Source organism: Ochotona princeps, chromosome 29 (genome assembly GCF_030435755.1).
Source record: "Ochotona princeps isolate mOchPri1 chromosome 29, mOchPri1.hap1, whole genome shotgun sequence".
NCBI classification, from domain to species: domain Eukaryota; kingdom Metazoa; phylum Chordata; class Mammalia; order Lagomorpha; family Ochotonidae; genus Ochotona; species Ochotona princeps.
The window spans coordinates 16,859,295-16,874,296 of NC_080860.1; the positions used below are offsets into that span (position 1 = coordinate 16,859,295).

The following is a 15,002-nucleotide window of genomic DNA, read 5'->3' on the forward strand; positions in this document are numbered from 1 at the left end:
GGCCATTGCGGCTCACTTGGGGAGTGAAACATTGGACGGAAGATCTTCCTCTCTGTCTCTCCTCCTCTCTGTATATCTGACTTTGTAATAAAATAAATAAATCTTTAGGGCACAGTCGCCAGGGTTCACATTGGCCAAGTCATTATGTCCATCCGCACCAAGCTGCAGAACAAGGAACATGTGGTTGAGGCCCTACGCAGGGCCAAGTTCAAGTTTCCTGGTCGCCAGAAGATCCACATCTCCAAGAAGTGGGTCTTTACTAAGTTCAATGCGGATGAATTTGAAGATATGGTGGCCGAGAAGCTGCTCATCCCTGATGGCTGTGGGGTCAAATACATCCCCCACCGTGGTCCCTTGGACAAGTGGCGAGTTCTCCACTCGTGAGGCCTCTGCTCTTCTGTGCTCCTAAATCTGACCAAAATAAATCTTGAATGTTGACTTGAAAAACAAACAAACAAACAAACAAAAAACTACAGGGTCTCACAGGATGTGGTTAAGAACTTGCATTTTCTTTAGTGTGGAAACAATGGTCTACCCACTTTCTTGTAGCCCTTGACCCTTTGTACTCGAAGCAACTAAGTAAAATTATTAAAATAAATTTAAAAATTGTGTTATGGTAAAAAAAAAAAACTCGCATATTCTAACATATTGGTCACTCAATACCATGTCAATTAACTCCATAATGTTGCAAATTGTTGTTGATGTTATGTTGTGGCTTTTCATTGGAGGGGATGATATTCTGCCAGCTCTACTTTCAGACCAGGGATGGTCTCCCAAGGAAACTACTGAATTTATCTGGCCAATAAGAGGCTGGACTCTATGCATGGTACATGCTCGCAAAGAAGGAATCATGACTGGATATGAACTGTACTAATGCAACAATGTGGAAGAATCCAACATGGTGGGAGCGCATGGGGAGGGGTTGGGGGAATCCCAGAGCCTATGAAACTGTGTCATAAAACAAAATTTTTTAAAAAAAGTATAGGGTCTACTAACATTTAGAAATCTAGGTTGACTGATTAAACAAAATACAAAATGAACACAGTATACTATCATCAATTTTTCATAAATATGCAAATTACTCCTAACAATTTACATGCAGTTAAGGCAGTTAAAACTTTTAAAGATTTATAATTAAATATATCTATATTAAACAACCTGTATTTATGATCTCTGACCACTTAACACAATGTTTTAAGTAAACAGAAGACTTAATTTTAAAATAAATACCCATAAGTGAATTGTCCAGGAACAATGGTGTTTCCTCTTTAACTTTCCAAATTAACAAATGCAAATTTTGCATTAAATATAACTACCAATTCTTGGAATGTGAGAAGGAACACTTCCCTGTGAGATCGGTGAACATATCTGTTGCTAAACCAAGGGCAAAACAATATTGTTTTAACAAGAAATAGAAAATTTGATTGCCAATTCATCTACAAAATAAGAGATAAAAATATTTCTAAAACCTAATTTTTAATTACCTCACTTTTCTTAAATTAAATTTCTGGGTGCAGCACAATGGTTCAATTGGCTTATCCTACTGCAAGCACGAACATCTCATTTGGGCACCAGTTCATGTCCCAGCTCTTCCTCCCATACAGCTTTCTGTTTGTGGCCTAGGAAAGCAGGGGAGGATGGCCCAAGTCCTTGGGATCCTGTATCGACATGAGGGACCCGCAAGAGGCTCCTGGCTCCTGATCAGCTCAGCTCCAGCTACTGCAGCCATTTGGGAAGTAAATAGAGGATTAAAGACCTTTCTCCCTGTCTCTCCTTCTCTCCGTAAACCTGCCTTTCCAATAAAAAATGAATAAATCTAAAAAACATTTACTAAATTTCTAAGATAACCTGAATAAAACAGTCATGTCTTTAGTTGTTAAAAATATTTACATCTCTACAGTTATCATTTTGCCACATTCTTCAAATGATAAGTTTAGGGCCCGGTGGCGTGGCCTAGCAGCTAAAGTCCTCACCTTGAACGCCCCGGGATACCATATGGGCGCCAGTTCTAATCCCGGCAGCTCCACTTCCCATCCAGCTCCCTGCTTGTGGCCTGGGAAAGCAGTCGAGGACGGCCCAATGCTTTGGGACCCTGCACCCGTGTGGGAGACCTAGAAAAAATTCCTGGCTCCCGGCTTTGGATCGGCACGCACCAGCCGTTGTGGCTCATTTGGGGAGTGAAACATTGGACGGAAGATCTTCCTCTCTGTCTCTCCTCCTCTCTATATATCTGACTTTGTAATAAAATAAATAAATCTTTAAAAAAAATAAGTTTAATAAGCCAAAAAGTATTGTATAAATCACTCTATTAAGGAAATGAAGAAAAATAAATAGGAACATTAATGTGATTTACAGAAGGTAAAATACATTGACATAACATTTATTTTAAACCATCTAGACAATGACTCTTGTAGTGAATTTTTTTCCTATATTTTAATTTTTTTTTAACTTTGAGGGGTTCTTATAAATGTTAAAGCCAATTTTATTGTATTTTTTTTATTTCCATAGGAGTCTGGACTTTAATGTGAAGCCAAGGAATCTTAGAATTTCTTAGAACAAGAACATAACCATATTGAGAATGAGACTTTACTTTTATAGGCATTCACTGACATTGGAATAAATAAGTTAATAATAAGCCACCTGACATGGTGGCTCAACAGGCTAATCCTCAGCCTGCAAGCATCAATATTCTCCTTATATGGGTACCATTTGTGTCCCAGCTGTTCCAGCTCTTTTTTTTAAGCTTTTTTTCAAAATAAATAAATACATGAATGAATAAAGATTTATTTTTATTGGAAAGCCAGATATACAGAGAGAAGGAAAGACAGAAAGATCTTCTATCCGCTGATTCCACTCCCCAAATGGCCGCAACAGCCAGAGCTGCACCAATCCAAAGTCAGGAGCCTCTTCTGGGTCTCCTACATGGGTGCAAGGTCCCAGGGCTTTGGTCCAGCATCGACTGCTTTCCCAGGGAGATCCAGCTCCCTTCTCATCACCTTGGAAAGCAGTGAAGGATGGCCCAAAATCTTGGGACCCTGCACCAGCATGGGAGACCCAGAAAAGGGACCTGGCTCCTGGCTTCGGATCAGCCCAGCTCTGGCCACTGCAGTCATTTGAGGAGTGAATCAACAGTTGGAAGATCTTTTTCTCTTTGATATTCCTTCACTCTGTAAGTCTGCCTTCGTAATAAAGTTAAGTCATTTCTAGAAAAAAAAAAAAAAAGAAGTTTCTAGCCTTTGGTAATGAAAAAGGAGAACACGAATGATCGGGAAAACTGATTCTAACACACTGAGCTACAACAAAATAAAAAGTAAAAGGATGGCTTCACATGAAAATGAAGCATTTAGAGTCCAACAAGCAGATCTCAAACAGGATTACAAAGCACCTCTGCGTAACTTTTCATTGTGTTCTGTTAGTATGCTATGTTAAGAAATGTGACTTTCATATTTAGATTCTTAAAAGCAAAACAAAACAAAAACAGAAATAGTCTTTGTTGTTCCAAAGAGAAGCGATACTGTTCCACACATAAAAATTTCAGATGAGTTAATAAATTATTTTTCAAAAACAACTGAATGGGCCCAGTGCAGCAGTCTAGCGGCTAAAGTTCTTGCCTTGAATGTGCCAGGATCCCGTAACAGGCACTGGTTCCTGTCCTAGCAGCCCCACTTCCCATCCAGCTCCCTGCCTGTGGCCTGGGAAAGCAGTCGAGGACGGCCCAAAGCCTTAGGACCCTGAACCTATATGTAGGAGACCAGGAAGAAGCTCCTGGATCCTCGTTTCTGAACAGCTCAGCTCTGGCCATTGCAGCCACTTTGGAAGTGAACCAGTGGATGGAAGATGGAAGATGGAAGATCTTCCTCTCTGCCTCTCCTCCTCTCTGTATATTTGACTTTCCAATAAAAATAATCTTTTAAAAAATACAGCTGAATGCAGTCAGCATTTTCAGCAAATTTAACAATGTCATGACAGTACATATCATAAAAAGGGGGCAATTTGTAACAACTAATCCATAAGCCAGAAACAATTACACATCTCCAGCTGATTAATGATGGTTCTTACAAGACTGCCAAATATTTCTTAAAATCTTCAAAATCAAAAACATACAAACAGCATAATTTTTGAAGAGGGGCCAAGGGCTTAAAATTAGTCCAAAGATGTACTGAGTGGTCACCAGCATTTGAGACAGACTAAATAAATTGTGTAAGAAATTTTTCAGAGTTGAGAATGCTTTGTGTGACCCAAAAGATTAATCATCTGGAAAAAGAGAGATTGCTAAACTCCTGCTTTTAACCAATCACGGCCTTGTTTAGCACTTGTAAATAAACAGAAACCGCTTTGCAGTTCAGCATTTCCAGTGACACAACCACATGCAAATTAACCTGCAAAAAAATGCCTTCCTTACAGACTGAACTTAAGCCAGTAGATTATGCACAAGTCCATCACACAGCATTAGTTTTGCTGAATTCCTTTATACACGTATACATGTATATAAACACACAATAGTTGCCTTAACTTGTTAGAAAACAAAGCTGAGAAATAACCTGGAATAACCTTTTTACATTCAATGTAAGTTCAAGGAGCCAACATCTCTATAGAACTGTCAGTCACAAGAAATGGAAGTTTTAAGTTCACAGGATCCTTTACATTCACTACACACAAGAATAATTAACCCAGAAATATGATATGGTCATGATAACGTTATCAAGAAATATACATAAAAGCATTCATCCTACACTGAAGTATTTTACACCATCCAGCAATACTACAACACCCATCTTAATGGCAAAACAGTATCACTGCATCAGGAACCGCACTTATAAACCTTACCGCCAGCCATCTCCTCAGCTATCCGTCCCATTCTGCTTACTCCTGGTCCCCTTAGTAAAGATAAACCAGGGGGTCAGGGGAGAGGACACCTTACCACAAAATAATCTTTCCTTCAAACAGTGAACTTGGGGTTAGAGTTGTGGCATATTGGAAAAGCTGCTGCCTGCCACAGCAGGCATTTCATATAAGCACCATCTGGTGTCTCAATTGCTCCACTTCCAATCCAGCACCCTGCTAATTCACCTGGGAAAGCAAGAGAAGATGGCACCTGCACTCATGCGGGAGACACAGATGAAGCTCCTGCAATCAGCCCTGGCTGCTGCAGCCATTTGGGAAGTGAACCATAAGATGGAAGATCTTTCTCTTGCAAATAAATAAATCAACAAAAAACAAATTATCTCACAACAGCAACCACCCATGTTTAAAGGAAATTAGCAGATTTTCAAGTTATCACAAAAACTTGCAAGGCTAATTTTAATCCTTAACCTCAACGTAACCAAGAGAAGAGCCATTAAGTTGTTTCAAAAAGCTCCAGCATTTACTCAGAAGGATATATGCCTAATGACTAGCACCAAGCAGCAAAGTACCACCACAACAACTTTCAGTTATACAAACATAGAGGGTAATCATTATCCACCAGGCAGTTGTAGAATGTATTTTGCATGAGATTAAACAAAAATTTTACAGGCCTGGGGTGGTAACCTGAAGTCTCTGCCTTGCATGCACCAGGATCCCATATGGGTGCTGGTTCATATTCCAGCTGCTCCACTTCCCCTCCAACTCTCTGAATGTGGCCTGGGGAAGCAGCAGAGGACAGCCCAAAGCCTTGGGACCATGCACTCATGCGGGAAACCCAAAAGAAGCTCCTCGCTCCTGATCAGCTCAGCTCCAGCCATTGCAGTCACTTAGGAAGGAAGCCAGCAGATGGAAGATCTTTTTGTCTCCCCTTCTCTATATAAATCTGACTTTCCAATAAAAAAAATTCAGTAAATCTTTTACCAAAAAAATGTACAAACATTATTTGACAGAATCCTTCAAATCCCGTCAGATTAGCTCCAAGAAATGAAAAGACGGAGGCTCAAGAAATTGACCTTCCCAAGGATGCAGCTAGGAAGCAGTCACAACCGGGGTCATATCACTACACCAGACTGATTTCTACCCATGTGAACTAGGCTCCGATACTTGACATGAACTGGAGTGTCAGCAAAAGGCCATTTCCTTCAAAGTTCAAAATACAGTCACATTACAGACGTCAGATATCCTAGAGTGGTCTTACGCAAAACTTTCAACAAAAAACGAGGATACTGTAAAATAAGTCTTCAATCTTGAGAGGTGACTTCATGGACCCCCTTAGGAAAAAAGTTCATTTTTCCATCACTACTAGTAATAATCATCATGTAAGACTTCATTTCAGTTTCTTCTAAACATAAACTTAAGGTCACCACGATAAAGAAGTATCTTGAAATTAGTCATACACACAAAAAAATTATCTTGGTGTTCTGAGGTTCATACTTCAGATATGACCAGACACATTAAAAAAAACTGAGCTTCAAAGACCAAAGCCGCAATTCATATAGGAAATTTCAGTTTTCAGAATGATACTGCAACCCTTAGATACTCAGCCAAGCAAGCGGCTGGCTGCTCACAGAAAATTTTCCAACAATGACTTAAAGTTGCTGCTCTGTCTTGAATACTATCCATTTACTGTTAATGGTATTAAAAAAAAAAAGAGAGATGACTCACTGAGATAAACTAAAATCAGACTAAAATTGAAATAGGAAGTAAACCATTTGCTTTGTGAAAAAACAGGTCCTTCAAGGTCAAATTGACTAGCGCCAGCCCTGTCTGATGGTTAAAAAGACTAACCACTGTGACCAGGTAAGTCATTTTTGCCTTAACCCCTGGAATTCTGTATCCACCATTAATTCTGCAATCCATAGTGTGCAATGTAATGTCTTTGGGCCTTAGTTTTCTCCAATGCAAAATAGAAATAATTCTTAGCCCCATGTGTTTGCTCTAAAATTATAAAGTGTTTACAACAGTCATTGGTACAAAGCAATCAACTATTGTTACTATTATCTTGTTATCATGCAAATCTTTAGTAGAGCTGGAACAAGACTCTATTCTAAAATCCAGCTCCTGATAATCCAATATGAGGATAAAGTCTGTAATTCTAAATTTGCCTTGTCATTCTAAAATACAGAACAGAGAGAATCATGTATCAGAAACAATCATCCATGAACATCCAAGTGGCCTTCAATTGTTTGTTCTTTACATAGCGGTTTAGGTGTAATAACATTATACCCAAGCCCACAGCATCAACTAGCTTTCAAATTCATTGGCTTAGTATGAGAATTCACCTAGTGAATACAGCAGTTTAATAATAAAATTTCTAAAGTAAAATAAAACCAGACTCTCAACATCTGGCATTTTACTTATTCTTTTTATTTCCTTGACTGAAAAACCAGCAAAAAATTCAACATCATGGAATCACACCATGTTGTTGCTTCCATAAACGGCAAAAACTGTTACTATTCGGTAACTGACATCTGTACTCTCAACCTTCAGTGTGGTTCTCTGGAAAACTGGGCCGATTCTTTTGCTGCTCACCTCTCCAGTACTAAAAAATAGAATACTTACCTCTGTATCAGGATACTGAGACACTAATGTTGGTCCTGCTAGAATTTCCAAAGTGGGCTTAAAGGATTAATCCTCAAACATTCCAGATCAAACTGGAATATGTCTTCATAAACTCAAGAACCATGAACATCTGCCTGGTTCTATGATTTCACACATTTGAAGATAAGACTATCTACATCAAGAGTGTAAACAAGCTGCCATTTCCTCTGTAGCATATAAACTAAACTGGATGAAGGAATCAATTTTCTGTATAAAGCCAATGGCTTGCTGGAAAACTTTTCTTCTCCCAAGTAGTCATTTAAGTGTCTTCATTTTTATAAACATCTTGTCGGAAACGCTTGTTATAGAGCCTGGGGTGGTAGGCTGGTGGCGAAAGTCTTCGCCTTGCATGCACCAGGATCCCATATGGGACGCCAGTTTGTATCTAGAAGGCACCAGTTCTAATCCCGATGGACCCGCTTCCCATCCAGCTCCCTGCTTGTGGCCTGGGAAAGCAGTTGAGGACGGTCCAAAGCCTTGGGACCCTGTACCCACATGGGAGACCAGGAAAAAGCTCCTGGCTCCTGGCTTTGGATCAGCTCAGCTCTGCCAATTGTGGCCACTGGAGTAGTGAATCAGCAGATGAAAGATCTTCCTCTCTGTCCTCCTCTCTGTATATCTGACTTTCCAATAAAAAATAAATAAATCTTACCAAAAAAAAGCTTGTTATAAACCCAACTGTTCAAGCTGCCGTTACTAAAGATGATACAAGTTGATACTAAAAACAGTCCAACTTTTGGTGATCCAAAGAGAAGTATTTGCTGTATTCCTATTAAATATGTGAATCAAACAATATAGCTACTTCAAATAGCTAGTTTGCATTTAGGAAATTTTCATCCAATCAATGAAAACCAAATTCTTCTGGATTAGCAACACATATTTCACTGATCCCAGCTCTTCAACACAGTGCTCTAGACATCCAGTGATATATTTCACTCCAGTGACACTTCCCAGAGTAAAAAAAAGGCAAGATTTTCTGGGGAAAAGATCTCCGCATCACTATCAAGGAACGATACTGGTGACCCCCATGGCACCTATAGTATACTTACGAATTTGTGTGCAGATACTCAAAGGTTAGCTGAGCTCGATTCAGACTGCTGTAATTTGTGAAGGCCATGGCTGCAATGAGGTCTCCAGTCTTTTACCACTACGGTTTCTAATCCTAAGAGATTTTCTTGGGATTCGTATCAATTATGCCTATGCACACCTAAACAAAGCTACCTAGCCTCGATCTAAAATATCGAGAGGTCTTAAATGGCAACGGAAGTCTTCTTTAGACGTACTGGTAATCTCTTGCAGTCCTAAGCAGTGTCCAGCATTTACTTTTGATAGCTCAGTTCCGACGATCTCAATCAAATGCAGGTGGTCCTTGATCGGGCAGCTTATTATGGCTTCATCTTCAGGTCCTTCGAGGTTTTTTTTTTTTCCTTCTTCTTCTTTCCTTTTTTTCAACCCTTCTAGGTTTTTCAGAATTAAAACTTACCAACCTGGAAATGTACCTACTTCTGTCACAAGCAATCACTCAAGTCTTGGCTACCAGTAATTACAGTCAGGCTCTTTCAAATAGGCCCCAGAGAGGCAAACACGACGACGTCGAGGGTTTCGCCTTCGAGGATGCTGGTTTCACCTTCGTCAGGCTCCCAGGTGCTGACTGACGGTTTCTTTTTTTTTCCAAAGCCTGAACAAACCCAGCTAGCGGTTCGGCCACTACTCTCGCCTCAGGACGTAGAGCCCAGTGACCTCACAAGAGGCCCACAGCCCAACCTCACAATGGAGCCGCCCCAAATCGCCTCAGGTGGCCAGCGCCCCTCCCCCACTCCCCTCAGACCGCCTCCCTCAGCCTCTCGGTGAAGGGGGCGACCCTCGGCTGCGTGGCCGCCTCCTCCTCAGGGTCGCCAAGAGTCCTGCCCGACTCGAGGGCTGAGGCGAGCGCACCGCCGGCCCAGGCGTTGCCCAGAGCTCGCTGCTGCCTTTGTCCCTCCCCGCGGAATTGGAACCCGACAACCGCAGCGCGCTCTCGGCACCATGTGCTGCCTCCGCCGCCGCCGCCTCCGCCGCCGCCGCCCTGTGGCTGCCGCCGCCTCCTCCGCCGCCACCACCACCACCTCTTCAGGCCGAAACGATGACAAGACACGTCGCGTTTAAGAGGCTGTTCTGCTGCCTCCGCCCCAGCCACCTCCCAGCCACCCGCTTTTGTCTCCACCAAGGCCCAACAAGCGCCGGCCACCTCGCGCACTCCCCGACGCCCCAAGAATCCCCGAAGCCTCCGCGGTGGACGATCCGCCCAATCACAAACGCCGCAGCTCCTCCCGCCCCCCCGCCCCGCGATCCCGCCTCCTGATTGGCGGCCTACGTTGTCGTCTCCACGTGACCGGATCTTGGCTTGACCGGGCCCCGCCCCACCTCACCCCACCCCCTTTCCTCTCCTCGCGTCACGTGAGGGCGCGCTCCTCTCTTCCTGCTTTCCTGACCCCTCTCCGCCATTTAAAGAAACAGTACTGGGGGGCGGGCCGAACGACGCAGCCGGGACGGTAGCTGCCTCGCCGACCGGAGGAGCCATCTTGTCTCGTCGCCCGGGGAGTCAGGCCCCTAACTCGAAGAAGCCCTGGCGCGCCCTCCCCCCCTCCCCGGTCTGGTAGGGCGAAGGAGCGGGCGCGCGGTCGATCGAGCGATCGGTTGGCGGCTCTTTCTCCTGCTCTGGCATCCCGCTCTCGGGGCGCAGGCCCGGCCGCCGCCGCGGCGCGCGCCCGGTGGCCGTTGGCGGTCGCGCCGCGTCTTTCTTCTGGTCCGCAGAACTCGGGCGGCGGCCTATGCGTTTGCGATTCGCCGAGGAGTCGTCCGGGTGGTCGGCGGGGGCGGGCAGCTGCTCCGCCCCGCTGCCGGAGAGGCGGCGGCAGCAGCGGCGGCGGCGGCTGCCGGGGAGGCGGGGGTGGCCGGGGCCGGCCTGGACGCCTGGCGTCAGCCTGCGGGGCCTGCAAGGACCCAGCTGGGGGGACAGGAGGGGGCCGGAGGATGGTTGGTGGTGGGCTTTCTCCTTTGCCTTTTCCTCCTCATGCCGCCTTAGTGAGGAGCGAGCGCTGCGGCGGCAGCTCCGGGGTGGAGAGACGAACCCGGGAGTCGGAAGACGAGCTGGCTTTGCTTCCGGGCCTGGTCCCCAGCTGGCCGAGTGACCTTAGGCCGGGCACTCTGTCGTCTGTGTGCGCCTCAGTTTCCTCCTCTGCCTATCGTGTGTGGGATTGAAAACGCTTTGGTCATGGCAAAGCGGACGTGTACGTAAAAAAAAAAAAAAAGAAAAAAGAAAAAAAAAGATCATTGCTTGTGTTAAAAATATTTCTTTTTTGAGTTGTGAGAGAACTGACCAATTGCCCCATCCTCGGATTTCGCACACCCTGAGAAACCTTGAATTGGAGCTGGAGATCCCCAAACTCCTTGAAATTTGTATGCGGAAGTTTGTGCAGATGTGCACTCCTGAGGGGATGGGGAGCCGTCGCTAGCAGGTTTTCTTCTGTGGGCCATGACTCCAGAGGCTATTAAGAGCCACGATTCCTTGATGCCACAGGGAGGAAACTGAGGCCTAGGTGTCATTTGGGACCCTTCACAACCCATTTAAACACCCTTGTTTGAGTCCCTGGGATTATGTGAGCTGTTTCTATGCATAACGGATATTTGGGGGGTAACCAGTGCTCCCCTGCTTGGCTTCTATTCTGGATCCCTTCTTTCTGCCACGGGATTCCTGAAGGGTAGCTGATGCGTATACATATATGGTACAGTAGCACCCAAGGTAAAGCAGCTACAAGAGGAGAGGATGTGTTCTGTAGAATCAAGAAGTTCGTTTAATCTTTGACCCAGCAAATCCTTTGTGTTCGTTCGCTGTTTATACTGGTGCCTGACCACCTTTCCCCACTCTTTATTGACCTCCCTCCCTCCCCCCCCCCCCAGTGACTGTGTTTGCCACCTGTTCCTTGCTGTTACTTCGTCTCCCTGGTCTGTGTGGTTGGTAGTGAACAGGCTTACTTTCAGCGGGTGCTGTTAAGCCCAACAAATACTGATGCACGGGGGTTTTGTTTTTTGGTTTGCAAACGTGCTCACTGGAACAGACTGAACCTGGCATGGGATTCCTGAAGATGTGTTTGGGGGGGATTTTCTTTATTTAAAGTTAACCTTCTTTGAAAAGTTGTATTAGAACTGCTGAACTTCAAAATCACCAGATTTGGAAGTTATTCCAAATCTTTAACTTTCCCTCAACCTGCCTTGTATTCTTATTGCTTGTGTGATGATTCAGATGGCCAAAATGCCAATTTTTGCTTCTGTGTTAATTGTCAGCTGCTTTTATCAAATTCCAGGCCATTATCCAGTAAACACTATTACAAAAATGTTTGAACGGTTGGATTTCAAACATTTTCACTTTGTGGAGTGGTGCTTAGCAAGTGGTACAGCTCTAACCAAGTGAACACAGACACATTTCAGTGTATTTTGTCTGATTGGAAATTAGCCAATTCTGATATTTTGTTCAAATGTCTGAAAAAAGTATCAGTTGGCTTATCCCCTTTATCTAAAGGGCAGAGACAAATTATCTCAATTCCAGAGAAATGACTGTGTTGGAGAAAAAATGTGTTGGTCTTTTAGTTGTTTTGTAATTTAATCTGGATGTACCTCAAAAGAACCTTAAAAGTGTGGTGATAAGGTGCTTTCCTCAAGAGAAACGAGGAAATAAGCAACTGGAACTCAAAAGCTTGAAATTCTGAGACAGAACACAACATGTCCAGGCTTGGGATTTGAAAAGGTTTTTGCTGCGGCGGTCTACAGTAGTTGAAGCAGATATCTCTCAGTGCAGCCGCAGCGAGCAACGACAGATTTTTCAAGAACTTGACCCGGAACCCAGAAGAGTTTGTCGGGTACTGGCAGGAACTCTGGAGGTAGATTCTTTTTGTGGCGGGAACAGGGACTGTTGACCTTGCTGTGAGAAAAGAAGCGACAACTGAGCAACACTGCCACCAGCGCCATTCGAAGACCTGAGTTTCTGTCCAGACTCAGTGCACACTGATGACACTCCATCCAAAGTGAATTACGGTACTTGCCATTTCCCACCCCCCCCAAAAAAATACCTCTTTTTTTTTTTTTTTTTTTTTTTACCATATTTGCCCTTTTGTTCATACTGTCTACCCTGGAAATGTTCTTTTCTGAATCCTCACCTGTCATAACTGCCATTTCCTCGATATCTGCCTTGGATGCCCTTGTCTGTATGAATCTCAGCTTTAATCAGACAGTCCAGTTTGTAACATGCTGTCATATAGCTTGTATCTACCTTTGCCTACAAAATGTTACTTGCAATGCATTTACTCTTCACAAATAGCCGGACATTTTTTATGTACGTCTTTGTATACACATACCACCATCTTAAAAGGAATTAAGAGAGCAGTCTAAAACAGCATTCACTATTGCTGTGTAGTAACTGACAGGAGTTTTCACTGGAAGAATAGTCACTAGATGTGGACCACATTTCATGTTTTTCTTTTAATGATAAATATAAAAACATAGAAAGTCCCTGGACATAAGGAAAAATTGATACATTGACTATCATAATATATACAGAAGTAATATGAATACTAAGGCCTTATTTTCTCATACTCAAGATGAAATCTTGGTACAGGTGTTTGGCACAGCAGTCCTAACTGCCACCTGGGGGAAAGACCTCCCATTTCAGAAAGCCTAGGTTATAGTCCCAGCTTCTTTCCCAGTTCCACCTTCTACTAATGCATATATTCTAGGAGACCCAAGTTGTTGGGTCCCTGCCCAAGACAATATGAGTTGAGTTCTTAGCTCCTGGGCATTTGAAAAGTTTAATCAGCAGATGGGGAAGTATGTGTGCTTGCATTTTTCTCTTCCTCTCTCAAATATGTTTCAAAAGATAGAATGTTCTGAAAGTAAAGCTTTTTAAAACAAGATAATGAACAATTCAGAAAGGCATTGGAAAAGGAAGATGGATAACATTCTTCTGTTGTCAGTTTGCAACCTTAAAATATCACCTTTTTGTGCCATCTTTAGAGCTACTTTAGCCTTTGTACGAACTAATCCATCCAATGCCCAACAGCTTGAATATGGTCAGATCATTTCCCCAAAGAGTGAGGTGTAGGGCAATTCCTGTTTACTGATTGCCTGAGACAATTTGTTCTTGGGAGTCAGGAAACAATCTTTGGCAAGGAACTTTCTTTTTAAGATCGCCGATTATTGGTGAGGCTGTTGGCTGTTTAGGGGCATCAGGGTGTCATGCTGTTCCACCTTAATATACCATCTGTCAGTTTCTAAGCCAAGCTTGTGAAATAGTAGTACTTATCAAACACTGATGGCCTAGCAGCAGTCCTACCTCAGTGTTAGAGTCTTGGGCTTGAAATTATACACACTTGTTAACTATTTTGTCCTTGCCCCTTCTAGTCATGTGCCTCCTCTGATTGCTGAGTGTTCACGTGGACCTTCTGATCACCTTCCTTGTGCTGTTCCATTGGCCTACAAATCTGGTACTGGATTTTTACCCATGGTGATTTCTACCACCTTACTACTGATGAAGACACCATTCCAGCGGACCACTGTGATCCAAGAGGCATTCAGCCATCATGATGTGGCCTTTACCTCCACTCCTGTCTTGTTCTACACAGATTCAGCACAGCCTTTTATAGTCATGTCGGAGTCCTCAAGCCAAATAGCTGAAATGATTTCATCACTAGGACCCAATTTGTTGCATAAATATGCATTTCTTCAGTTAAAGCCTTCAGAGACACATAAGTTTGGATCAGGGGATTTTTTTTTCCTTTTTTCTTTTTTTTAAGTTGTCTACGCTGTCTGAAGAAAGGGAAACTCTGTGAACGGCATTGGATCACATTCCACAATCTCAAATGATTGAAGTTCATGAACTGGGATTCCATCAAGGTCATCACTAGACCCTGTTCATTCTCTATATCTGTAGTAGCCTATTGAATAAGAAAGCAGAAATTCTGACCCATTGGGATCAAAACAAAGGCACAGTGAACTCGACACCCTCTTCAGGATTACTCAGGAACCAGAACTGATTTTCACACAAATTATAAGAAATTCTACCAAGGAATCCCTTTTGCCAGACAGCATTTCACAAGCCTCCAATCAGATTCCAGAAAAGACCTCTTGATACATCATCAAGGTGAAACCTATATGGTAATCCCTTCTGTTTATATATAGCACTTTACAGTTTGAAGCACTTTTACATATATTGAGCTCACTTATCAAAACAATACAAAAATTAACCTTTTGTGAAATGAGGGAATAGAAATATGTAAAGGTTAAGCAGCTATCCAAGGTGGCACAGCTATATAAAGTGGTAGAGGCTAAGCCTTCTGACTCCTAGTCCAGTATTCCCCCTTGGAATTAGCCTCACCTTTACCTAAGGTGTTAAAATGGTTAGAGATTGAGATCCCCGGAAGAATTTCTAACTTCATTTTTCAGTACCCTTAAGGCAAAGCAAAAGT

At 43.3% G+C, this 15,002-nt stretch overlaps 2 protein-coding genes across 3 annotated transcripts in view; one reads left to right on the forward strand and one right to left on the reverse strand.

Annotated features, from left to right (window-relative positions):
- MORC2 (MORC family CW-type zinc finger 2) overlaps nucleotides 1-9,895 on the reverse strand; it is a 42,906-nt gene extending 33,011 nt beyond the window's left edge. Inside the window, exon 1 of one of the 2 annotated variants that reach the window (XM_058656975.1) lies at nucleotides 8,556-9,895. In XM_058656975.1, the coding sequence (XP_058512958.1) occupies nucleotides 8,556-8,623 (68 nt within the window). In that variant the 5' untranslated portion in view covers nucleotides 8,624-9,895. The remainder of the gene's footprint in view (nucleotides 1-8,555) is intronic. The other variant, XM_058656974.1, reaches the window with a different exon arrangement.
- Nucleotides 9,121-14,792, forward strand: TUG1 (taurine up-regulated 1). Its single transcript, XM_058657008.1, has 5 exons — nucleotides 9,121-9,150; nucleotides 9,333-9,397; nucleotides 9,714-9,859; nucleotides 10,107-12,576; nucleotides 13,939-14,792. Exons 1-4 carry the CDS (start codon nucleotides 9,121-9,123, stop codon nucleotides 10,568-10,570), a joined length of 705 nt encoding a protein of 234 aa, XP_058512991.1. The 3' UTR covers nucleotides 10,571-12,576; nucleotides 13,939-14,792.
- Nucleotides 14,793-15,002: the final 210 nt, after the last annotated feature.

What these genes read in the sequence shown, in the direction of transcription:
- TUG1 (XM_058657008.1), top strand. Translation starts at nt 9,121, where the DNA reads ATGCTGGTTTCACCTTCGTCAGGCTCCCAG. An exon ending in GTGGCCGCCTCCTCCTCAGG is followed by an intron (nt 9,398 to 9,713) that starts GTCGCCAAGAGT and finishes GTCTCCACCAAG; the next exon opens with GCCCAACAAGCGCCGGCCAC. An exon ending in CCTCCTGATTGGCGGCCTAC is followed by an intron (nt 9,860 to 10,106) that starts GTTGTCGTCTCC and finishes CCTAACTCGAAG; the next exon opens with AAGCCCTGGCGCGCCCTCCC.